This window comes from Nuphar pumila, chromosome 14 (assembly GCF_984573655.1).
Source record: "Nuphar pumila chromosome 14, dmNupPumi1.hap1.1, whole genome shotgun sequence".
Taxonomy (NCBI): Eukaryota; Viridiplantae; Streptophyta; class Magnoliopsida; order Nymphaeales; family Nymphaeaceae; genus Nuphar; species Nuphar pumila.
In genome coordinates this window covers 28,628,133-28,655,653 of record NC_143262.1, presented here as the reverse complement: position 1 = coordinate 28,655,653, position 27,521 = coordinate 28,628,133, and the positions used below count along the sequence as shown (strand labels likewise).

At 37.1% G+C, this 27,521-nt stretch overlaps 1 protein-coding gene across 3 annotated transcripts in view; it reads right to left on the bottom strand.

Moving 5' to 3' along the window:
* Nucleotides 1-27,521, bottom strand: part of LOC149816697 (uncharacterized) — a 33,694-nt gene that overhangs the window by 5,214 nt on the left and 959 nt on the right. For all 3 annotated transcript variants that reach the window (XM_089987891.1, XM_089987893.1, XM_089987892.1), the window contains exons 3-8: nt 27,161-27,289; nt 26,930-27,085; nt 18,757-18,892; nt 17,947-17,988; nt 9,060-9,389; nt 8,932-8,974 (exon numbers count right to left, since the gene is read on the bottom strand). In XM_089987891.1, coding sequence (XP_089844017.1) covers nt 8,932-8,974; nt 9,060-9,389; nt 17,947-17,988; nt 18,757-18,892; nt 26,930-27,085; nt 27,161-27,289 — 836 coding nt within the window. The remainder of the gene's footprint in view (nt 1-8,931; nt 8,975-9,059; nt 9,390-17,946; nt 17,989-18,756; nt 18,893-26,929; nt 27,086-27,160; nt 27,290-27,521) is intronic.

The following is a 27,521-nucleotide window of genomic DNA, read 5'->3' as shown; positions in this document are numbered from 1 at the left end:
TTAGCTTCCTTAGCTACCTGTTCTACAAACATTTCCTGTTTAGCTCCTTTCAGTGCCCACCACTTAATTCTAGGATTTATCCTATGTCTATCCATTTTGTGGCATTTTCTAATTTTAAGATCTAAAATTAAGACTCTATGTTGTGTAGCTACACTTTCTCCCGGTATAACCTTACAATCGATGCAACAACCTCTATCTCTCTTTCTGAGTAGGAAAAAATCTATCTGACTCTTATTAACCCCACTTTTAAACGTTACTAGGTGAGACTCCCTCTTCCTAAACCACGTGTTGGCTAAGATCAAATCATAGGACAAACCAAAATCTAAAATCCTTTCTCCAATTTCGTTTTTTTTCTCCTGTACCATAACCTCCATGGATACTCTCAAAACCATCCCTACTAATGCCTAATGTCCATTAAGGTCTCCGCCGATGAAAATCCTTTCTCCATGAGATATCTCTTGTACTACTCCGTCTAAATCTTCCCAAAATTGATGCTTAATGGAATCGTCTAAACCGATTTGAAGTGCATAAATACTAATAAAATTAATAATATCCGTATCTACTACTAATCTAATAAGTATAATCCTATCCCCCTTCCTACAGACCTCAACTACATTATCTATAAACTCACGACTAATAACAATCTCAACTCTATTCCTATTCTTATGTATTCCTGTGTACCAAATCTTATATCCCCAAGGTTGTATCACTTTTGCTTTCTCACCTACCCATTTGGTCTCTTGTAAACATAAAATATCAATCTTTCTCCTACACATAACATCTACTAACTCTACCAACTTACTAGTTAAAGACCCTATGTTCCAAGTGGCTAACCTAATTGTATGGTCTTGAACTATCTTTTTTACCCTCACCCGTCCAACAAAGTGCGGGAACCCTTGCCTATTTGACCCCACCCACTGCCTCCGGTCCTATAGAGTACAGAGCGTCGCTTAGTAGGGAACGCCCCAACGAAATTCGCATATTGGTTAATATTCATAGGGTGTGACTAAGTTTTTACGTTGGCTGTCACATCCTGAAAGGTCAATGCTAGAATAAATTGAATACGGAGATTAAGAAAGTTACAAACCCATTAAGAAAGTTACAAACCCAAAGATCTCATGGCAGATGTCAACAAGAGAACAACAAAAATATAGATATGATCTATAAAAAAATAAAGAATTCAAAATTCATTCCTTTATCACATAAGGGTGTCACTACTTGGCAAGCAAATGTAAAAAAAAAAAACAAGAAAAAAAACTTAAAATGAAATATATATATATATATATATATATATATATATATATATATATATATTGCACTACATGATTTTTTTTTGTGAAAGGCAAGCTGGGGTTAGGCGAACCCCTACCAGAACAACAGCTGCCCCATGTGGCAGAGGGATTCGATCCTGGGCCTTCAGCTTGACACAGGATCCCGCTTACCACATGGAATACCACCTCGGTGGTACGCAGTACATGATTATTGATACATAAAAACCATATGCTTTTGAAGAATATGGCATACAAAAAGGAGAAAAACAAAACAACTAATAAAGAACCAATGTACAGTTAATACAGTTAAAATCAACTTATAAAATATGCACCATCACAACCAGAATTGGCGTGAGTTTCATGAGATATTCGTTGGAAAAGATATTATTCCATTATAACAGCTTCATTCAGGAAAATGCACAACAAAATATTAAAGAAAAAGTACAAAATAAAAAAGATTGGAATTGATCCTGTAAAATCTACAAATGTCAATACCATCATCATCAAAGTCTGGTCCTGGTTTTGAATGCATTATAAGACTCTGGCATTACACAAATAAACATTAAACAGTTTGTTTCCAATAATCTCCACACGTCAATGCCTAGAAAACCTCTAGCATTGCACAATAGCAGTTCCTGACGTTGACTTGAATATTCAGGAGTATGACCAACCACAGTATCCAAATTTTCTCCAAAAGTCCAAACTCTCAATTCGATCCTTCCAAATATCCACCTTAACAGCCACTCCTAATTTGCCTCTTTCTTAGTGAAAAATAACCCCAAGGGGTAACATAAGTCTTGCCAGAGGGTGACAAAAATGCCCCCTCCAACCAGAAAGCCCGACTATCAAAGAGTAGCTACTATTTTAAGAGTTGAAGAAGAACAAGAGTATGAAGCTCAAACATAAAAGAAAAAAGAGTGTTCCAACACCTAGGGGCTTTGATATCATGTAAGGAAATACAAGTGTCAAAAAACAGTATCACAAAGTGACTACAAGAATGCACAATCACAAACACAATGTCTCCAATCGACAAGATACAAAATGCCACAAAGAGCAAACTCCAAACACACACAATAGAGAAGAGAGAACTTGAAATAATAGTGAATCATTATTGAAATGCTTGAAAATCATTGAGAAGAATAGGAGAGAAGTCCCCTTTATATACACAACAAGAGGGGTCAAGGGGAGCTCCCAAAATAGTCGTTGGGAGCCCCCCAATGGTCACATTTGTGACGGTTAAGGAGAGTCCCAACAACTCTTAAGGGAATCTCCTTTGACCCCTTTAATAAACAAAAAGAAAAAAAGAAAACTAAAATTATAAAAAATACAAAAATGTCCCTAATGGACATGTCTATTTACAAAAAGATGAAATGACCAAATTGCCCCTAGTGGGCATTACAAAAGATATATATTAACAAACATGTCCTTGTTATATGCTTTTATTGAAAACCTCCATCTAGGCAATCTGCTTTTGGTTTTAGAAATTCTTCACATCACATCCACAAAAATCTTATAAGATAGGGCTCTCACCAATTCTGCCAGTCATCAACCATGGTTTTAAACCCTCCAATCATCATTTCTTCTAGGTGAAATATTCCATTGGACACTTACAATTACAACAATGATTGGTTCCAAATAATATACATTAGCAGGTGGGATTTTCATCATATTTATTTCTTTTTACCTTCATTTTAGATATCCTTACGCTATTGACTGAGAGGGATCTTGCTCAGCCCCAGCTTGCTTAGCAAGATTTAAGAGGAGAGTAGAACTCTAATTTTCATGCAAGAATAAAAATAAAAGTGTGCATGTGATTTTTTTTATTTATAACTTGAAAAAAACCGCACCCGAAACGAAGACCTGGTCGTGCTGGCTCAGTCTGCCATATCTAGGGTCATCATGTTGGCGGCGTAAAACTCCGAGCCTAGGACCCCTCCCCCGAGGGCCTATGCTGGGCATCGGCTTGGGCAGACTGGTGACACCCATGGGAATTGAACCATGAACACCCGTCTAGGGCGGGCATGTAATTTTAAGAATCAACATTGTGTCTTTTATATGTTTTTCAGGTTGGATTTAATTGTTCCTTTAAGACGTGTCGGTTCATTTTATTAATTTAAGTAATTTTTCAAGGGTTCGTCATTGCCATAGGGGCAAGTTTGAGAGGGAGGATGGAGCTGAGTTATTGAAAAGATACAAAATTTTCATTCATGTATGAGTTGCTCTCTCTCTCTCAAAGATCCATATGATTAAATACAAAGAAACAATGAAATGTATTTAAAATTATGCCAAAGAAATGTTTGTCAATTGACTATTTATTTACTACTTATGCGCTATGTTTTATTACAATATTTTCCTTCTACCTTTTAATGTTAAATCTTAGACCCTTTTGGTACATGCCAGTGTCACCAATATCACCGATATATTGAAAATATTGTGATAAATATCACTACAGAAAGGGAAGAAAGGAAGGAAAGGGAAAGAAGGAAAGGAAAAGAATAAAGGGAAGAAGGATATGTTTCTTTCATTTTTTATTTTCTGTATTTTTATTTATTTTTTAGAATTTTTATTTATTTTTTTATATATTGCCGAGATATTCCCGAGATTTATCAACTTTTGAAAATCGCTTAGAAAAATACCCTCGCCGAGAAATTACCTTTAACGATACATGTGACTATGGTACATGCAACCTATGTCACATGGATACGGATGCAGGAGCCGGTTACAATGTGGTTACAATGTGACTATTTATTTACTACTTATGTGCCATGTTTTATTACAATATTTTCCTTCTACCTTTTAATGTTAAATCTTAAACCCTTTTGGTACATGCCAGTGTCACCGATATATTGAAAATATTGCGATAAATATCACTACAGAAAGGGAAGGGAAGGAAGAAAGGAAGGAAAGAAGGAAAAGAAAAGAAGAAAGGGAAGAAAGGAAAGAAGTAACAGAAGAAAGGAAAGGAAGGAAGGAAGGAAAGAAGTTAAGGAAAATAAGAAAGGAAGGAAAGGAAAAGAATAAAGGGAAGAAGGATATGTTTCTTTCATTTTTTTATTTTCTGTATTTTTATTTATTTTTTAGAATTTTTATTTAATTTTTTATATATTGCCGAGATATTCCCGAGATTTATCAACTTTTGAAAATCGCTTTGAGAAATACCCTTGCCGAGAAATTACCCTTATCGATACATGTGACTATGGTAAATGCAACCTATGTCACATGGATACGGATGCAGGAGCCGGTTACAGTGTGGATATAGTTGGTACAATGCAATAATTTTAAAAAATTAGGACACCTAAATGTATGTGTAAAATAACAATTCTAAGTCACTATAATTTAGAAATAACAAAATGAAACTAAATTGAAATGTAGTGTAATTGATGAAAATTTTTAAAAGAAAAAGAGCTCATGTGAATATGAAATCATCAAAGCAATAGATAAAGTTAATGTTGGCTGTTCATGAAACAGGTTTGATTGTCCATGAAGCATCGTATCATATATGTAAAGTGTCTGAGTGTTGTGTCGTATCGACACGGGATACACATGCTAAGTGAAGTGTTTGTGTGCCCTAGCATGCAACAGATATGTTGTTACGATATCACAATTGTGGTTGTTTTTATTTGCTAATGTTGCATGTTTATTTACATCATTCCCTACATCTTTCAAGGTAATTTTTTGGCTAGGGTTTTTTGGAGATATTTTCAAAAAGTGATTTTCTCGGGAAAAAGATGAGTAGTAGGTTTCGCATTGTTTTTCTTACAAAAATATAAAGAAACCACTAGAAAATCTTTTAAGATATAAAAAAAGATACTTAAAGTATATAAAAAATAGGTTTTTGAATAACTCAGGAATATATAAGGAAAATCCCAAGAAAATATCTTGATATTTTTTATTCTGGCAATATTTTGAAAATAGCGGGAAAATCTCATGAAAATATCAGCTGACCTTGAAATAGTGATAATATCACGATATTTTCAAATATCTTTGACACTGATTTATATCTTGTTTATTCCATATTTAAGTTTATGTAATGTTGCTAGTGTGATTGATCAAATGTGTTGTATTTCAATTTTGTAGTCAACTTTTTAAATGTTGTATGATTGCTCAAATATGTTGTATATGTGATAATGTTGTATTTCTTTTACACTTATTACCTAGAAATGAGTCTAAAGATTTTAATGACACTATTTGTGATAATGTTTGTGATGACAATTCTCATCAAAATGATGATTTGCTTCATCAAAATGATGATTCTCTCAATGAATCCCAAATCCATGTGTATACTCGACGAGAGGGAAATGAACATCAAAATGCTTTCATCATATATTCACAAAACATTTCCTTAGAACACCAAGTTGAAGAATCCCTACCTAGGCGATCTTCTAGGAGTAGTAGACCTCCTCAAAATTTTGTATCATATGATTCCTTTTCCATATATTATAGAACTTGTCTACCGATGATTCATTCCTATCAAGAGCCTTCCAACTTTAAAGAAGCCAAGCAACATCCATGTGGGATTGATGCTATGAGACTTGAATTAGAAGCACTCAACAATGCTAACACTTAGACAATTGTAGGTCACCCCTTAAGAAAAAAGGCTATTGGATGTAGACGGGTTTATAAAGTCAAAACTAGAAGTGATTGGGTCATTAGAAAGATACATAGCTGGGTTAATTGTTAGAAGGTATGCACAAAAATATGCAATTGATTATGAGAATATGTGCTCTGGTTGCTAGGTCGACTAGTGTAAAAACCTTAATAGGTTTAGCATCTATTAAACAATGGCATATCTATCAATTAGACGTCAAAAATATTTTTTAAATGGAAACCTTTGTGAAGAAGTCTGTATGGATCCTCCGCCGAGTCTTGAGATTGAGAAAAGAAAAATTTTAAATTCAATAAAGCTTTTTATGGTCTTAAACAAGACCCAAAAGCTTGGTATGATCGCTTTAGTAAAGTTGTTCTTGATAATGGTTTTACTTCTTTTTATACTCATAAAAAGTGCTTTTTGTTAAGAATGCAGGTAATCACAACTATTTTATTGTTATATGTTACAATGAGAATGATAAAAAGGGCATTGAGTTTATTAAAAATATTCTTAAAAGCAATTTTGATATGTTTGACTTTGGATTTCTAAGGTATTTTTTTAAGGATTGAAGTTCTCCTCGAGGATATGTTCTATCTCAAATGAAGCTTGCATCAAATATTATTGTTAAGTCTAACTTAACTGACGAAAAGAAAGTAGAGACTCCAGAAGTAATCAACGCCAAGATGAGAGTCGACGGTAGAACTCTTTTAGAAGATCTCACTCCTTATCGTCAATTGATTGGATCACTAACATATTGATCAATTACCAGGTCAGATATTGCTCATGTCGTTCATAGTGCAAGTCAAATCCTAAATGCTCCTACTACTATTCATAAGGTTGTCGTCATGCACTTTATCAGATATTTTAAGGAATCCATAATTAAAGGATTATTCTTATCTTCTTCGTCGCCTAAATTAATTGATTATAGTGACTCTAATGGGCTGACCCCAATTGTTTTGGGATGAAGGCGTAGTTGTTGTTGTTGTTGTATAGTGACTCTAATGGGGGTGGTAACTCCAATGATCGTATTTCTACCACAGGTTATTGTGTTTTTCTTGGAGACGTAAGAAACAACAAAATGTGTTTTTATCTTCCACGAAAGCTGAATATAGGACGATGGCTATAACTACAACTGAACTTGTTTGGTTGAGAAGTCTGCGAGTCATTATCTCTATTCCTTCAGTGTTGCGACAATAAGAGTGTCATCTACGTTGCTAGCAATCACACCTTCATGAACGAATAAAGTACATCGAGATTGGCTGTCATTATGTTCGAGATGAATTTTTACGGGACACCATTCAACTACCATGTATCACTTCGAAGCATCAGATCCCAGATTTTTTTACCAAAGCCCTGCCATCACCTTGTTTCTACTTTCTCCTAAGCAAACTCTCGGTGATCTCACCGTCAGTTTGAGGGAGGGTGCTAATACATATATATATATATATATATATATATATATATATATATATATATATATATTGTAATTCCCACTATAGGCAATTTGGTCTTTTCATCTTTTTGTAAATAAACATGTTCATTAGGGACATTTTTGTATTTTTTATATTTTTTTTCTTTTTGTTTATTAAAAGTGTAAAAGGGGATTCTCTTAAGAGTCGTTGGGGAACTCCCAACGACTCTTTTTGGAGCTCCCCTTGGCCCCTCTTGTTGTGTATATAAAGGAGAGTTCTCCCCTATTTTTCTTAATGCTTTTTCAAACATTTCAATAATTGATTCATTGTTATTTCAAGTTCTCTCTTCTCTCTTGTGTGCTTGGTGTTTGCCCTTCGTGGCATTTTGTATCTTGTCCATTAGAGATATTGTGCTTATGTTATTATGCCTTCTTGTAGTCACTTTGTGACATTGTTTTTTGGCACTTGTATTTCCCTCACTTTTTCACATATGAGAGTGGTTTAATGCTACAACAATATGGAGAATGGCAAAAGCAGAGCAGTAATATACTTAAAAGTAAACCAAAGATATTGTCATATGGTCCATTTTAAAATACCAAGTTTATTTGCTAATATAGGCCTTTTCGGTGAAATAAATTGAGAGAACCAATATAGTCAGCAAAGAAAAAATTTTGACTTAAAAACAGATAAACAATTGCTTTTTGTGTGCATGTCTGGTCAATATATCACAAAAATTCATTGGATTCTTCAATACTAGTGCCCTCCAATCTAACTCAGTGGAGTCATCCCGGATTAAGCCCATGAATTTTCAAAATAAAAAGCCACTTCAATAACTGGAACCAAGGTGTGCAAGATGTGAGATAGTTACAGTAAAAAAAGGATGGATGGGTATCAAACTTCCCACTATGCAATCAAGAGGAGTTATCCAAATGAGTATAAGAACCAATTAGACAATCAGGAGAGCTCCAAAAGAGTAAAATAGCCAATTACTAAAAGTCCTGAAAATATTTTAAGTTATAAGAAACCACTGCATAGCTTTTCCCATCAGAATGTGACAAGCATTTCTCTTTAATCTATATGCTCCTGTATAATTAGCTTTTCTCATCAGCTAGTTTAGCATAAAAAACTATGGTACCTGGACACTCCATTTTGCCCTCCGTACTCATATCAACACGTGTGTCCCCTTGTCGACAAGCATCGACACCTGGACACACTATTTTACCTTCGTAAATACAAGTTTGTATTCAATTTATAATTTATAATTATATTTTCAGTATATAATATTTATTTTAGATATAGCATATATATTTAGATTCTATTCAGTTTATTTTGAATTTATTTTGTATTTATGTAATATTTAATAATATATATACAAATATATATAGTTGTGTCCCCGTACCCACATTTTTTAGAATTGTCTTGTCGGACCCTCTGTACCCGCACCCACACCCAGGTGACAGATCAAATACATTTCTAGAGGATTTCTTATATTGCATACCTGCTACGTGGCTATTCAACCCATCCATTTATCGAAGAAAATAATAATGCAAGTAGCAGATAAAACAAAAAACACGCACACAAGCACACATGATGCACGCACAAAGGCGTGTGTTGCATGCACAGTTTAATTACCAAAATAGATTGATAAATAAATGCTTACCCGGATGAATCATCAAATATATAATCTGTTTTCAAGTCTCTACCTGCAAGAACCATGCAAACAACAAAATCAAAGATAAGAAAACATCTACCATTCAACAGCTATGTTAAATTTAATTCCTTGTATACCTGGTTGGTAAAGAGAAATGTTGTCACTAGGATCAATGGTTTGGGATAGCATGGAATTTTCAGCTGATGATGGCAGTGTGGCAGAATCAGAGACCAAAACATTGCCACCATAAGTAGCATCAGATGTAGCAATGTCATCCTCCTCACCAAACATATCAAATGCGCTACCAGTAGTAGATGCATCATTGGCCAAGTTAGGAACTGAAATGGAGGCCAATCTAGGCCCTGCATCATTTGAAAATATGTCTTCTGCCACATCTGAATCTAGATGACTAGCTCCATCACTTTTAGATGTACCATCCCTTGCACAGGCCATGCGCTCGTATCCTTCTGAAGTGCATACAAACAAAACCTCTTCAGTCTCAGTGGTGTTTTGATGCATTACTCGGAACATTAATGAAACAGACAAGGATGACTTGTTCAAAGCTAGCTCAGAAAATGAACAAAATGGTCGGATGCTCGTTGACCACACACCTTATACAGATAAACAACATTGTGTGTAAAGAACCAAAGAGCCTTCGATCATCAGCAAAAGTCCACCAATAACTAAAGTGGACAAGCACAAAAGTGGTCACTATGGACACACTCACAAATCCCACAAAGGGGATACACAAAGAAGACTCAAATATTTAAAAAATAATGTTTTATTACTCACATGAAATATGCAAGAACCATTACAAGAATGGGAGTTTTCCCCTTTATATATACACTTAAGAAGACTCAAACAGAGTCGTTGGAACGGCTATATTTGTAGCCATTGGACTAGCCCCAACAGCTAGTCAAAACTAGTAAACATTAGGTGGACTAGTAAAAAAAAGAAAAATAAATAAATAAAAATATTTACAAGCCTATTTAAATTATATATATAATACATATATATATACACACGTATACATACAAGGGTATGTATACATATAGATACATACATATATATAGAATATATATACATTATATGTATATACAATTTAACACTCTCCCTCAAACTTACGGTAAAATAACCAAAAGTCTAACACCCTTGATTTTCAAGTCCTGTAATTTTGTGATTATTTTATAAATATAAGATTTTTTTCATGAGTTGAAAATTTATCTGTCCATCTTGGGTTTTGGGTCTTCATCCGGTCGAATTTGGGTTTGGATTGGACATGTTGCGAGTCGAGAGCATAGCTGTCATTTTTGGGTTGCCCATGGGCGTTTTGGGCAAGGGACGTGTGTGGGTATTGTGTGGTCTAATGGGAATGGCATGGTTGAGGTTTTGGGTTGAGCTATGGGTAATTTGGGTATGAAAAAGGTAGTTTGGGGATTTAATTGGGCTGCTAGTGTCCATTTGCATGGACATTTGACAAGGGTGAGGGCCAAGTGGCCCCCACCCCTCTCACTCTCCAAATGTGTCTACCCCCCCCCCCCCTCTTGTGATTTTCTTCTCCCTCCCTCTTGAATTTTTTTTAAGAGGTCAGCGGTACAGTCCCGAGGATCAGCGGTTTTATGGTGATCAAGAGTAATTTTTTCGGCGTCTTTCTCTTTGGGATTTTGCGTTTCCTGGTATGGTTCCTCCCTTCATGATTTGCATAGTTAGTAGACAGTATAAGCATGTTTTTATCTTCTGCTGTAATCTGATTAGTAGTGAACAGCATGTAGAAAATTTCTATTTTTGCCTTGGAAACCTATTTGAATTTTTGTGTAGCATGAATTGCATGGTTAGTAGACGGCATAAGCATGTTTTTATCTTCAGCTGTAATTTGATTAGTAGTGAACAGCATGTAGAAATTTCTATTTTTGCCTTGAAAATCTGTTTGAATTTCTGTGTAGCATGATTTGTTAGTAGACAGAAAAAGCACATTTTTATCGTCACTAGAAATTTGATTAGTACTGAACAGCATGTAGAAAAGTCTTATTTTTGCCTTGGAAACATGTTTGAACCTGTGTAGCATGATTTGTTAGTAGACAGCATGTTTTAATTTTTAGTTCTAAAAATCTGCTTTAGTTGCGATAACTTGAGCTTAAAGTTCTGTTTAGCAAAAATCGGTGTTTTTTAGTTTTGAAAAACCCGATTATAAAATGTTGTCTAATGCCTTGAGCAGCATATGAATTCTGTTTATGTTTTATTTAGCATGTTGTGTTAATTACATGTGCAGAAAATCCTGCAATTTACAATCTCTGTTTAGGAGTCTTAAGTATTGTTTTAAGCATTCTGTATTCCTAGCTGTTATACATGTGTTTTAGGTGTCTTAATATCATGTTTTTTCTTAATTATATCTGCAGGTATTTCCTGCTGCTATACATGTGTTTTGGGTGTCTTAATATCATGCTTTTTCGTAATCCTATGTGCAGAAATTTGCTGCACTCCATTTGGCTGTTTTGTGTGCCTATTAACATACTGTTTTAATTCCCTATGTGCAGAATTTCTCTGCAATTCATTTTGATGTTTTTTTATGTAAGAATGCTTTTATAGCCTTTAAGGTGCAGAATTTTTCTGCACTCATATGGCTGTGTTTTAAGAGATTTAAGCATGTTGTTATAGCCTTTAATGTGCATAATTTTTCTGCACTCATATGGATTTCTGTTTTTGAATGTTCATAAGTATGCTGTTTTAACCCCATGTGAGCAAAAATTTTGTGCAACTCCTTGTGCTGGTTTGAAGTGTATATTAAGCTTATTGTTCTAGTTTAGTTTTTGCAATTCAAGTGCTAATCTTTAAGCATCTACTAGCATGCTATTTTTAACCTGTATGTGCAGAATTTGCTGCACTTCATTGGCTGTTTTAGGGTGCCTATTCGCATGCCTGTTTTAAACTCTTATGTGCAGAGATTTTATGCCCTTCATTGGTTGTTTTTTGTGACATTTAAGCATGCTGTTTTTAAATATCTTGAGCAAAAATTTCTGCAAGTTAATGTTGTTTTTTCGTGCCTTGTAAGCATGATGTGTTAGTGTCCTTGTGCAGAAAATTTTGCAAGTAATTTGGCTGTTTTTAAGTGTCTTATAAGCATGTTAGTTTTAATCAAAGTGTTCTGAAAATCTCTGCAGTCATAATGTTATTCAAGTGTCTTATTAAGCATGATTGATTTTAGTTCCTTGTACAGAAAATTTCTGTACTCATAATTGGCTGTTTAAGTGCCTTACTAAGCATAACTGATGCAGCTACTGAAACGAATAAATAAATAAATAAATAATATATATATATATATATACAATGGATAACAGGCCAATTTTGGTGATGTGGTTCGGAATTTGCCTGTGATGAAAATTGAAATTTTGACTAGCATGTGAGTAGATTCAAGGAAATCCGTATGGCATTACACATGCTGTAAGGGTCTGAAAGACCAATTTTTTCTTGCGAGAAGACATGAGCTCACATAGTGTGAATGTGACTGGTTCAGGGATTTTGAGGGTGTTAACCCTACGTACGAATTGTGGCATGCATATGAATGGCATTAATTAGTTAATAACCAGTTACACTGCTTTTTGTCATGCTATGAAAGATGAGGTGACGTCGTTTGTCAAATGGGAACGACTTGCACCAACCCCGTGGGAAGTAGTTAGGTTTTGTTTATAGCAGAGATGAGCTTCGGGCAGTCTCATCATAGGGTCAATTGTAGGCCTGTCCCCTACCATGGGGCTTAGGGGGCATGGACTCGGATACTCGAGGTGGAGGTGGAGGTGGAGTTGCGATCATATGCCTTAGTAGTGCACTATGTGACCACAGAGAGAGGGATACCTTGACGAAGGATCCTGGACTCTTGTGCAAGTGTCTCGGTGTCCCTCATGGGTTAAAATGAACAATAAAATAGTTGAATGAACACCCCCTATGCAAGCCGAGGGCACCCAAGTTGCCAAGAAGTGGTGCCCTATGGCAGTAATCAGGATCAGAACTTAATGACATGTGTGAGCATGACACGTAATGCAAAAACCACTAAATGAAAAGATTAATTAAAATATTCATGCATTTAGACATTCATTGCATGAGTTATATAGGTTTAGTGCACCTAGGCACCTGAGGGTCGACTCAGTTGAGCTAGGATTGACTCCTTGATATTTATGCTAATGTGCTGAGTACACTGCCTATAGCTAAGGATTGACTCTTCCTGTTTTAAAACTTGGATAGTTGCCAAATGGGCTTTTTAATCGTATTTTGATATGTGACACTAGCTAAGTGATCGTATTGAGGGGTGGAACCATACTGAGACTCGTGCTGTCTCACTTCTTTATTTGAATCTTTTTTTTAATGTGTGCAGTGGTAAGCAGAAGGGTCGTGAAGGACACGAGAAGCTCGGAGACATCGAAGGATGCAAACCTAGGACTACTTTTGTGGGGAATCTTACATTTTTAGAACTATGACGTTTCATTTACGATTTTTGCCAAATCGAGCAAAAGTCTTGTTTCGTAGTCATTTTCTAGGACCAACGCTTTGGGAAAAGGTTTTCAAAGCAAAAAGACCTTTGTTGTGCCTTAAAAAATTTGAGAAAAAGTTTAGGCAGAGAAATTCGGGCGAGAATTATATTATATTATATTATAAATTTTTCAGGTGTGAAAGAAAGTTGGAGAAGAAGGAAATGAAATCTAAGAGCGGAGAGAGGTTTGGTGAAGAAGTCTGTTAATTGCTACTCTGATGTGACATAAGGCAAATCAATGAAGCCTTAAAGATATTCCTCTCGTACATAATGGCAATCCATCTCGATGTATTTGGTTTTCTTGTGAAATGTGTAGTTGTTGCCAATGTAGATAGCACTCTTATTGTCACAACACATCTTTGAAGTTCCTTGAATTTTGATTCTCATTTTAGTTAGCTATGTCACAGGGACTCTTTATAAGGGTCGTCGCACCCGCATCGACACGACGCAGGTGTGGGTGTGGCACCCAATGCAGCAATAATAAAAAAATTGTTGCACCAGGTGCAGTCAACTCTCACCCATGGTTATATTTTGGTCCTTTTTTTTGGAAAGGGGGGGGAGGGTTTGATGGGGGATTTAGGGCACAATCGCACCACCCACCCCTTGACCCCTCCTCCCCTCCCCAACTCCTCTTCCAGTAGTGACAACGACGGGGATTACAACGGGACACCTCCTCTTCCGACGACAGCGACGAAGCAAGGTATGTCTCTCTCTTTTTCTTATTTTTCTTTCTCCTCTCTTTCTTCTTCTTCCTTCTCCTTCTTCTTCTTTCTTCTCCTCCTCCTCCTCCCCCTCCCATCGTTGGAGCAAGGGATTATTGTTGGGATCACCTCCCCAATTTGGGGCAATATAAGCAAGTCTGATGCAGATGAAGGAGACATAAACATGTCTCTAAAAATAGAATTTTTAAGATATCTAATAATATGCAAAACAACCCCCAAATATATAGATGTGAGAGCATGCTAAAATTGACTGGTTGTGTGAAGGGCATGTGCTATGTCTGATCTAGTACTCTGACAAATAAGAGAGAGTTCAGATAAGTAGTCGATAAGGTGTTGGGTCGTTAAAAGACTCCCCATCATCAATTTTCATTTTGACATTTGTAATTTCGGGATTACCAATTCTCTTATCATCGGTAATTTCAAACCTAAGAATAATATCAAAAGCAAATTTAGACTGAGATAATAGATATCCTTTAGGGGAATATGCAACTTCTATTCATAGAAAGTACCTTAGAAAATCTAAATCAATCATTTTAAAATTAATTTTAAGAATTTTTTTAATATTTTCAACTCCCTATTTGTCTCCTCCAATGATAATCATGTTGTCAAGGTAGATGAGCAAAATGACTATACTTGCATCAATTCCTTAACAAATAGAGCAATGTCAATCAAACAAGATCTAAAACCAATATCAAGCATAACTCTCCTAAATCTATCATACCAAGTTTAAGGCGCTTGTATCAAAAAACCATACAATGCCTTTTGTAGGAAAAGAGTCTTCCCTTGATGAATGTTGATACTTGATGGTGCCTCCATATACACTTCTTCCATAAGATTTTCATTGAGAAAAATATTTTTAACATCGATTTGATATATGCACCAATTTTTAAGTGAACAATTGCAATAAGGGTTCTAACAGTGGTCATGCGAGCAACAAGAGCAAAAGTTTTTTTATAATCTATGCCATATTCTTGTGAATATCCTTTGGTAACTAGTCTAGCTTTATATTTCTCAAGGGTCCCATCACTCTTAGTTTTTATTTTGTAAACCCACCTACAACCTATGAGTTTATTTCCTTGTGGAAGGTTTTGAAGAGTCTAAGTTTGAGTCCTTTTTAATGCTTCTAATTCTACTTTCATGGCTTTAATACATTCAAAATTTTCTTTGGATTGAACATAAGATAAAGGTTCTCCATAAGAATGAATCAAGGTTATACATGCTTGGTATTTTGAAAAAAAGGAGTCATAGAATACAAATTTTGATAGAGGTTTTAATATTCTAGGTGATCTCATAGTTTGTCGTTCATCTTCACTTTCAAAGTTAGAAAATTTTTCAAATGCACGTGGAGGTTTTTGGTGCCTCGTCTAGAGTATTGCATACAAGTTTGATTATCATGGGATAGTTTTTCAAGAGTTGCTATATCTCTTGATTCATTAACATTCTCAAGATCATACTCACATTCACAATCATAATCTTGTTTTGAAACAGGATGAGGCAAAAAATAATATTCGGTTACTTTCTTAGATTGTTTCCTATCAAAGAAATTTTCCTTTTACAAAAAAATCACATTTCTTGAAATATATAATTTTTCATTTTTAGAATCATAGCACTTGTTAAGAATATTTTGTGTACATACAATCCAAAACTGACTAATTAATTAGGTTAGCCTCATATCTAATTCGAGCTACCGGACCTGGTTCCTTGAAAGACCAATGCTAGCCAAATCTAACTAATTAACCAGGTCAACTGCATATCCAATATGAGCTATTACACCTGATTCATTGAGACCAAGGCTTTTCAGATTTTCCTACTTGTAACCCAACCCAAGGCTGGATATAGATTGCCATACATATCACTCGTGTACATGCAACTAGCCATTTACCCTGATCCAAAAACGGGTCAACAATGATGGTTGAGAGACCTTAACATCTGCCAAACCATGTCTCTCCCCCACACGTGCCTTCTCTCTACCTCCCACACATACACACTCTCTCTCTCTTTACATAGTAACTGCAACTCCACAAGGTGGCGTGCAGGAGCAGGTAGATGACAACAGAGGCATCACACTGCCACCCATTCCCCCTTGGTATTATTGTAAATAGTTATTAGATATGGAATTATGGATCATAAATTTTTATCTGATCCAAACCTTAACATCTGCCAAACAAAGTCTCTCCCCCCACATGGGACCACTCTCCACCTCCCACACACCCTCTCTCTTACACATGTCAGTGCAATCAAAATAACTGCAACTCTAAAATGTGATACATGTGCAGGAGTCGATAGACATGGATACGGATCCTGCCAAACAAAGTCTCTCCCCCCACATGTGCCCACTCTCCACCTCCCACGCACCCCCTCTTCCACGTGTCCCTGCAATCAAAGTAACTGCAACTCTAAAACATGATACATGTGCAGGAATCGGTAGACATGGATACGGATCCTGAATTTTTATCTGATCCAAACCATATATATAGGAAAAGTGGTAGCTGCCTACCACTTTTCTGGCTTACTGGGAGCAAACAGGTGTTTTCGGGTTGTTTTTCACAAATCTGACATGGCAGATGTGTTCGGCATGGTCGATTTGCTAGGAATCAACACTTGGATTATGTTTTTACTGATGAAAAAACATTATTTTTAGGCCTTGAATATTCATGTAATTTTTTTACCGATGATTTTAAATCTTATAAAAAACTACCTGCATGTTGGATTCAAACAATTAAAGAGTTGTATCCTATAAAATCAAGCATGTAGAACCATAGTCACCTGTATCGTTTAAGGTAATTTCTTGGCAAGGGTATTGCTCGGAGAGATTTTCAAAAGTTGATAAATCTAGGGAATATCTCAGGAGTTTAAAAAATTGAAAAAAATATAAATAACAAAAAAGCTAAGAAAATAATAAGTTTTGCATTCAAAAATATACAGAAACATGTTTTAAAGGTTTTAAAATATAAAAGAAACAAAAACATAGGAAATGCAAACTTATAATAAAAAAATAGTTTTTCCCAAAAATATTGCAATATTAATACGATAATATCGCGATATTTTGTCTTTGGCGATATTTTGAAAATAAATCGGCTACCTTGAAATAGCCAATAATATCGTGATATTTTCAATATATCAGCAATATCGGTGACAGTATGTAGAACACATCTGTACGGTCAGATTTAAGGAAAACATGGAAAAGGTCCTTCAAAAGCCCAGTAGGCTGGCGGTAGGGTCAGGCTGGCTGGCTAATGGACCGGGCTGACCCAGTCAAAGCCCTGTCTGTCAATTGACGAGCCAGGCCAAAAGCCCGGTTCAAGCCCAGCCCAATGGAAACCCCCGACCCACGGTCCGCCCATCGGCTTAATTGGGTCAGGTCGGGCCGGGCCAAGCCATATATATATATACTTGTTTTTTATGGACAATCATAATATATATACATATATATGTAAACACACACACACAGACACACACACATATAGCCATACCCGTGTACCCATGCATTTAGTAATCCCCATGTCATACCCTCCTTCCCTGCACCTGCACTCGCACCCATAGATGTACCTATGTGGCATAGCCTTTAGCATATATATTCTCTTACTGATACTATGATACAGAGGTTATCTTCCTACAAACAGTAATGTAGAAGTCAGGATTGTTTAAATGCTGGTGGAAAACTATTCTGCAGCATGTCATAACTGTGATGTAATTAAATACCTCACGTTCTAGTCTCATACTACTATCTTTTTGGTATTTTGAAACATACTTGAAAGAAAATATGCTAAAAATACTGACCTGCCTCTCGAATAAAAGTTTCCTTCTCATCATGATAAACATCTGCAAAGAAAATGAATGCCAAAATTTAAGGGTATAATCAAGGGGGAAGCTATAAATTTATGTTACAAAAAAATCACACAAAGCATAAGTAATTACCAAGGCTGCCAGACCAGGAAGTGGAAGAGGAAGTGAGAAGCGATGCATTTTAAAATGTATAGGAAGCCGGATGCGAGGAATAAAAAAAGAAATATAAGAATTGAATGGGAATCAAAATGAAACACAAATAAAAACTAAAATAAAAGTGACTTGTTGAATTTCATGATTTTTTAGTGTAAGAATTAAATTTTTAACAAAATCTAAAAATGATGACTACCAATTTAGAGAAAGCACATGGAAGTGAGTGACAAGATTGAGAAAACACATAAAAAACATGAAAATTTGAGTAAGAGAACATATAAGAAGAATAGATGAAGCATGTGGAAAGCATAGGAGAAGTGTGGGGGAATCGAGGTTCTCATCAAGTTTCAAAAGCTAGGAGTATCGCGCTTTCGAAGCGAGTTTCAGGGAAGTGAGCTTCCCAACTATCTAAGAAGCTTCCAGTAACTCTGGTAATTAAAATACCAAGGCAATGATAGAAAGTTTGACTGCTATACAAGATCAAAAGTAGAGAGCTGAATATAAGTCACCCATGCTCACTTCAATAGAAAAGGGAACTATCATTCACATTCAACATCTAAAGGGTAGAGAAGACTGCCATTTTAAAGCGAAGATGGATCGTGAATAGTATGATTTATGCCTAGGACTGAAGTAGAAGTCAAAATACTCAACTGTATTCACCACTCTCCATCAGTTTCATGGAATCCTCAGTTAGCTGGTCAAACAAATTCTTTGTTTCTACTGACATTTTTCCTCGTTTGCTCTTATCACCTGAAGTTCCTTTAAACCTCCTTAAAGCTTGCAAAACCTGAAATTTACATATAATAGATAAATAAATAAATAAACAAATTACAACCTCAGTTACTCAAAATAAGCACACATAGGGCAATGTACTTCACAACAAACAGCTAGCTTAGTTGGAATATATCCAGTTAAAGAATACCCTATGAAATAAGAAAATGATATGAAAGATGATAGCCTCTATTTGGAAGATGCAGTGACAGCTACTGGAAGACGAATTGGCTCAGCTTCATTATGCTGATCTAAGTAACAGGGACTAGGCAAAGCAGGTGCCGCACCCGCGTTGGCGCAACGCGGGTGCGCGTGGGCGTGCAGGTGCGGCACCGGGTGCGTCAACACGACCCTAGGTGCGGTCAACGCACCCAAGGTCGTTTTCGTCCACATTTTGGACGTTTAAAAAAATGATGAAAAAGAGTGATTAGGGCAAAAAAAAATTTGCCCAAATCACTCCTCTCCTCTCCCGCGCAGCTCAGCTCGAGCCCTCTCCTCCCGACGCCACCTCCTAAGCTCCTCCTCTCCCTCATCGCAGGTACGTCCCTCTCGCTCTCTGCTTGTATCGGCATGGGAGGGGCCGAGCCCACCCCCCCCCCCACCCCCATGCGCCCTCTCTTTCTCTTGTTGGGTCGGCAGGGGAGGGGCCGAGCCCCCCCTGCACCCTCTCGCTCTAAAGGTGGTTCGGTAGGAGAGGGGTCGAGCGACCCCCAACTCCCTCTGATTTCGGCAAGGGAGGTGTCGAGCCCCCCCTGCTCCCTCTGATTTCGGCAGGGGAGGGGCCGAGCCCCCCCCCCCCTCCTCGCTCTCTTGTTGGGTCGGCAAGGAAGGGGTTTTCGGCAGGGGAGGGGATCGAGCCCCCGTCACTGCTCCCTGTTTTTGGCAGGGGAGGGGCAGATCCCCCCTCCTTGGTGATTTTATATCAAGATAATATCAGTCTGTATAATTGATTTAAAATTTTGAATATATTTTTTTGTATTTTCAGAATAAAGGGAAAGGACTTGCGTCATCTTCATCCCAACATGTGAGTTCTGTTGTTAGTTTTGCTAATAGTTGTAATGGGATTGATGATGTGGGGCCACTATGGGTACATATAGATAAACTTGCAAAAACTGGAAAAGAAGGTGATGGAAACAAGAGATTTCGATGCAAGCTCTGCGAAAGAGATTTTGTTGGGTCTTACATAAGAGTGAAGGCTCATTTGTTGAAGATACCAGGACATGGCATTTCAGCTTGCTGAAAAGTTGATGAGGCAATGCGAAGACAATACAAGAAAATACAAGAAGAATATGAGAAGAGAAAGGCAATGGCCGATTCTTATGCAGTTAATGTGTCATTTGCAAGCCACCAAGAAGATGCTAAAAAAAAAAGAAAAGTCAATGTAGGAGGTAGAGGAATGATACAAGCATCATTCAATACATATGGAAGAGAAGAATTGGATAGAAAAGTTGGTACAGAATGTTGGGCTGCCAAGAGACATCATATTCAAAAAATGAGTGTAGCTGAGATGCGTATGCTGAGATGGATGTGTGGAAATACAATAAAAGATAAGATTCAGAACGAGGAGATACGTAAGAAGGTAGGTGTTGCACCCATTGAAAATAAGATGAGAGAGAATCGTTTACGGTGGTTTGGACATATTCGGCGAAGGCCTAATGATGCACCAGTTAGAAGGATGGAGAAATGGGAAAATATATTAGTTAAAAGAGGTCGATGTAGGCCTAGGAAGACATGGATGGAGGTGATAGGAAAGATATGAATGCTTTGAACCTCACCGAGGACATGGCATTGGATAGAAATGATTGGAGGAGAAGGATTCATGTGGAAGACCCAGAATGATTTTCTTTTTTTGTTCATATCGCCGACCCCAATTGTTTTGGGATGAAGGCGTAGTTGTTGTTGTTGTTGTTGTCACTCCTATTTAATGCGGCTAGAAATCCTAATTGGAAGGATTTAGTAACATCCTTGGTAAATTGTAATTTGAGTGATTATGTGCCTCCAAGTTCAAAAAAAATATGAACCACACTTCTTGCAGAAGAGAGGGCAAATGTGGAGAGGCTGCTGGAGATTAAAAAATATTCATGGGAGCAAAATGAAGTTTCTATTGTGTCTGATGGATGGACAGATATTTAAAGGCGTCCATTAATCAATTTTATTGCTTGTTCACTTAGTGGCCCAATATTCTTGAAAGCAGTTGACACATCTGACAAATATAAAAATGCAGAGTATTTGAAGGGATTGTTTATAGAAGTGATAAAAGAAGTGGGTGATCAGAAAGTGGTACAAATCATTACAGACAACGCTCCAGTTTGTAAAAATGCAGCGTTGAGTTTGAAGAGTGAGTACCCTCATATTTTTTGGACTCCCTGTGTAGCACACAGCTTAAATCTAGCCCTAAAGAGCAGTTGCAACCCCAAAAAAGAAGAAAAATCACAAGCATATGCTTTATGTTAATGGATTGATGATTTAGAAAGAAATGCCAAAAGCATTAGAAATTTTGTTGTTAACCACCATTGTGCTAATGTTATATTTAATAGGCATTCTGACTTGAAATTGTTGAAGGTCGTTGAAACACGTTTTGCGCCCATCATTGTGATGGTGAAGAGGATTAAAAGAGTAAAGAATGTTTTAATTAACATGGTGACTAATGAAAATCGGGCATTCTATCATGTTGATGATGATATCAAGGCTCAAGAAATTAAAAAATTCATTCTTGATGATGAGTTTTGGGACAGAGTGGTATACTTCCTTCAATTTATGCAACCTATTTGGGAAATGTTAAGAGAAGTTGATAAGGATGAGTCCATGCTTCACAGAGTTTATGAAATGTGGGATAATATGATTGAAAAAATACAAGCTATAGTTTTCAAGCATGAAGAAAAAAATCCTGCATTGGATGATTCAGATTTTTTTAATCATATTCATTCAATTTTAGTCAAAAGATGGGATAAGAGCAACACTCATTTGCATTGTATGGCACATTCTCTTAATCCAAAATATTATGCAAATAAGTGGCGGGCAGGTGGTATTGGTCGTGTCCCTCCAAATGTAGACCTAGAGCTATCAAGACATAGAAATATGTGTATGACAAGACTTTTTCCAGAAGCATATCTTCTACATCAAGTCACACAAGAGTTTGAAAATTTTTCATCTTCGAGATTATAGGGACCAGCATTATTCGCGAGAGAAGAAGATAGTATAGATCCTATCACATGGTGATCAACATTTGGATCAGAAACACCTCTTCTCCAACGTCTTGCATTAAGATTGTTATCACAGTCTGCTAGTTCATCTTGTTGTGGAAGAAATTGGAGCACATATTCTCAAATCCACAACATGAAGAGAAACAAACTCACCAGCAAGCGTGCAGAGGATTTAGTATATGTTCATTCAAATCTTCGATTACTTTCTCAAACCAATGATGAATACAGGTACTAATTTGCTCTCTTAGTTATTTGATTATTTCTTAGTTTTTCATTTAAATATACTTGTATTATATTTAACATTTTCAAATTGGGTTTGTAACGCAGACAAGAAACATCCAAATTTTGGGATGTAAACCAGAAGAGTGTAACTTCGAGGGAGAGCATGATTTCAACATAACAAACATGGATTTAGCTGAGCCCAGTATTCCTTCTAATGGTGCATTTGATGATGAAGAAGAAAATTAACATCCATTACTTCATCAGGATATACTTTGATATGTAATTTAGTTCTTTTATGCTTTACTTATTTTATTGATATTTAGGTTGATTTATGTAATTACTTTACTTATTTGATTGATAATTTGATATTTAGGTTGATATAGTGCATGCATGATGAATGATATTATGTCAATGTTAATTGTTAAATGTTAAACTGTTAAAACTTCAAAATTATATATATATATATATATATTTTTTTTTTTTACATTTTTGCCCCTACCACACCCCCGCACCCGGGTTTTTTTGGAAGTGTCGCATCCCCGCACCCGCACCCATGTGACATAGATGTTGATGCATATTGTATTATATGCAGCAGGTGGTCCTCTTATCACACTTGAACCCTATGTTAATAGCGTAGAGCCATTGCTGCCTATGGGCGCTGTAGATCCAATCACCCATTTATTTTATCGCATCACTTGCATTGTCAGGTAAATTTATACATAATTTTTAGGTGAAATTTCCTAAGCTTCACTTTTTGACTTTATTTAACATTTATATGTAATTTTAGAAAACCTCAAAAATTAGTTGGTTTCTCAATCGTCGCCAACCAAGCAAACCTGCATCAATGAATTGCATCCGGAATGATTGCATGGAGTTTAACAACATGATACACTCCAAAATTTCCCAAGTAACCCCCAACTATGACACCATTCCATATTCCAAATTCAGCTTATCCTTAGTCTTCTAGTTGGCCATTAGTCAGCAGAAACTGCAGAAGAAACCCCGTAACCAGACCACCAGAGCCACCAAAAGAACACAAAAGTATGTGTGTGTGCACGCACGTACTTCAAGTCACAATTGCTTCCAAAGGCTACCAGTAACTGCTTGGTCAACATCAGGAGAAGCAAATGGACACAAATAACTTGCATCATCACTACTCACTAGCTATATTTCCAAATAGCATGCATGTACTTCAAAAGTCATCATACTAAAGATTCTTCCCATATCCATCACAACTAGCAATATTTCCAAATATTGGTCCACATTATCCATTTGGAAACTCCATCAATTTGTTCAAATTATGCTTCCATTAGTTTGCTTAGGTAAGAAGTCACTCATTCAATAGAAATTAATATAGAAACTTGTACACTCATACTATCGTGTGGTACGTATAAATAATGCATCCCATGTATGAGTGGGGCATGGTCCAAGAATTTTAGGGCAAAACAAAACCTATAATGTGAATCCTTGTTACCATTCTGACATCATCACTTTTAAGCAAGAAAATTAGAAATAAACTGAGGGGAGTGAAAAGCATTATAAAAATTAGAGAAGAGTGAAAAGAATACATAAAATAAACCACTGCAGTTTCATAAATAAAGGCAACATTATCTTCATAAATCTATGCAGAAAAGAAAGAGAATAAAAAAAGAGATGCTTGCAAGCATCCAGATGCCACCATAGATTCCCAAGTAAAAAAACAGGTTGAAGTATCTTTACCATCCAAATACTGCAACTAGTCAACCAAGATTTTCTATACCGAGAACTCATCACCCTCACAACCTATGTCACATGGGTGCGGGTGCGGGTGCGGGTGCGGGTGCGGGTGCGGGTGCGGGTGCGGGTGCGGGTGCGGGTGCGGGGATTCGGCACTTCCAAAAAACCCGGGTCCGGGGGGTGCGGCAGGGGCAAAATGTAAAAAAAAAAATTATATATATGTATATATATCATGTATAGTCTATATGTATGAATGTATGGTAGCTGTTAAGGTCCATGACATTTATGCCCAACTTACTTTTTACCATTTTTTTATCTTATATGGTTGTCCCCAAAGATGAAAGTGATGAGTTGTGGAGCCTGATTAATTGTTTTTGTCCTTGCAGGAAGGGGGGTCCGGGGGTTCCCCCCGGGCGGGGGTCAGGGGGGCCGCCCCTGGCGGGGGGTTATAGGGGGCAGCGCCCCCCCCAAAGAAATTTTTTTAAATTCCACAGGCCATTTCATAGGGCAAAAAAAAAAATTTTTTAAAATCCAAAAAAAATGGACAAAAATGACCCTGGGTGCCAACGCACCTAGGGTCGGGTTGACCGCAACCGGTGCGACACCCCCACCCGCACCCGCGTTGAGTCGCGTCGACGCGGGTGCGGCACCCTGCTAGCCGAATCCATGTGACATAGCTCACAACTTGCATCATTTCTTTGTCCAAGGCTATATCAAGTCTCCAATTGGGATATATGAAATCTAACACATGGTCAACACTAATAGGTCTATTAGCCAAGATTTTCTATATCGAGAACCAATCACCCTCATAACTTGCATAATTTCTTTGTCCCAGGCTACATTAAGTCTCCAAATAGGATATATGAAATCTACCGCAAGGACAACATGCATAGCTGTAATTATAATCCTAGGTTATGCATTTTCTGGTAGAACCTCACAAGCAGACATCAAATAGCTTAACCTCAAAGCATCCTTCACGGAAAAAATCTGCCACAAGTCGACATCCATAGCAGGAATAAGACAAGCTGATAATTTCACATCTTTCCTCTCTTTTCTGTTCTGCTCATAGGGGTCCAGACCCGTACTAAGGGGGACAGACTCACAGAGATCATCATAGCATCCAATGAGTCTTTCATCAAAAAACCAAGATTATGCTAACCTAGTATATAATCCACTCATTTAAGTAATATAGGTGCATACCAATGCAAAAGACAGCTGCATGTTTACTTTTTGAAAACTCTCTTACACAATTTGTTTCTTATTGTATTTAATAGAAAGACAAAGCAAGCATGGGAAATTGCAAGTTATCTAGGGTCCAACCAAATAAAATTTATCCCATTCTGCCCAAGTTGTCTGCAGCTTTCCAACAAGAAAACATTTTACAAACCATTCCGATTTCCCTATCTGCTAATGTCTCACATTCCAACTAAACAAACTCCCTCCACAACCACACCACCACCCCCTCCCCCTCCCCCTCCCCCTCCCCCTCCCCCTTCCCCTCCCCCGCCTAAAAAAGGACCCAAAGAGCAATCCTTCACCACAACTCTCTTTCAAGATAATCCTAGGCAAGGTAACATAGGCCCCATAAAACAGAAACAATATAAAGGTTTAACTCAATCAATCTGGTAAGCTAATTGGAGCAAAGAATCTTTGGGTGCATCCAGTGTTATTAAAAGCACGCCTCAAGGCGCAAAAAGCACACCTCGCCTCAAGGCTTTGTGCCTTGAGGCGCAGGCATAAGGCGCAAAAGCCCTTAGGCGCACGCCGCATACGCCTTGAGGCGTAGTCCTCAGGGCGAGGCGCGCCTCAAGGTGAAGCGTACACGCAAAGTTTGTTTTTTTTTTCTTCTGTGTAATTCTTTGTTAGGTATCCGCACACACCAAAATGTGTTTTCATTAGTCCAGTGACTCCAGTTGGTAGAAGCCTTAAGTACTTTATGTGAAGGGATGTGGTCCTTAGCGACTCAGATCCGCTGCATGGACCATTGTTGATGACAGCAACAAGCAACCTGCTTACTATTCAGAAAATGACAAGAATAAAAAAAGTTATCATGATCATCCCTTTGCAAGCAGTTCAATTGGGACTTGCAAATCTATCATCATCTAAACATATTAACTCCTGATCTACATCCTTAACAAGGCCTAAGAGAGAAAGAAACAGCCAAATCTGATACGATTTGAAAATGCACTAACAATATAAACAATAATACAAATAAAATAAAAATATTAAAATATTATTTACTTCTACTATACTGGATTTTTGCATGTACCCTCTTATTAATCTTGTCTAGGGGTGTCAACGGATCAGGTTTGGTTCGGACCCAGGATGAACCAGACTTGGACCAAATTTTCGGGTATGGCATCGGGTCCGGACAGGTCTAATCGGTCCACCATAAGAAAAACCATACCCAGACCCCATAAGAACTACATGAACCAAACCAGGTAAATGTTAGGAAAACCGCGAGCAAGAAACAACCGAGACCCCAGAGAGAAAAAATTGTTTTGGGGGGCGCTGCCCCCCAGAGAACACCCCCCCCCCCGCCGGGGGGAGCCCCCGGACCCCCCTTCCTGTAAGGGCAAAAACTCTGAATCAAGCTCCACAACTCATCCGTAAAACCATATTTTCTATCATTTTTACATTGAAAAATTATGGGCCTTAATTAGAACTCGGGTCGGGTCCGGGTATGGTATAAAATTTCACAAAAAAATTTGAGGCTTACGCCTCGCCTCAGATTTTGGTGGAGCGCCTCGCTACGCCTCAATGCTTTTCACAACACTGGGTGCATCACATGAAATGCTAATAAAAGATGGAGAAAATGTAAACTAAAAGGAGAAGGTATACTGTATAAGATAAATTCTGGAACAAGGAATAATGTTTATATGCATATTACAAAATTCTACACATAAATTTACCGTTTCCCCTGGCTGAAGCAAATCGGATATGCGCCTCTTAATCATTCCAATTTCTGCAGAAGTGAGATCATGGAAATCATTTGCCTTATTCTGAGATTCATTGAAGCTTTTATCTATAGGCCTCACACTGACACCAACACTATCCATCCACGCATCCTTGAGAAACACGATATTGTATTAAAACGGAGAGCAAACAACATTCTGCCTGCATAAGGTTTTAAAGTTACATACCTTGATTTCATTTTTATCATCACGGTATTCAACATAATTTCCATCAGAATCAAAATACCCTTCTTCTCTCTCTTTCTTTAGATTGAAAGGTTCAATGGGAATTCCCTCATCATCAAAGTTATCGTCATCCTGCACAGAGACAGCGGTCAGAAACATCAGTTTCTTTTTTTATAGGACAACTGAGTGCAGTTGTTGAAGAGTGAAAAGCCACTAAATGGAAAGCGTTGCCAAAACAGAAAAGTGAAACTCCATGCAGATTGAGAAAATGTTCACAAAAATATATCCATGTATAGTCTTTTCTTTTGTACTGGAGATTTTTGTCAAATATAGGTGGAATGAAAAGGTGGAGGAAGAATGAAAC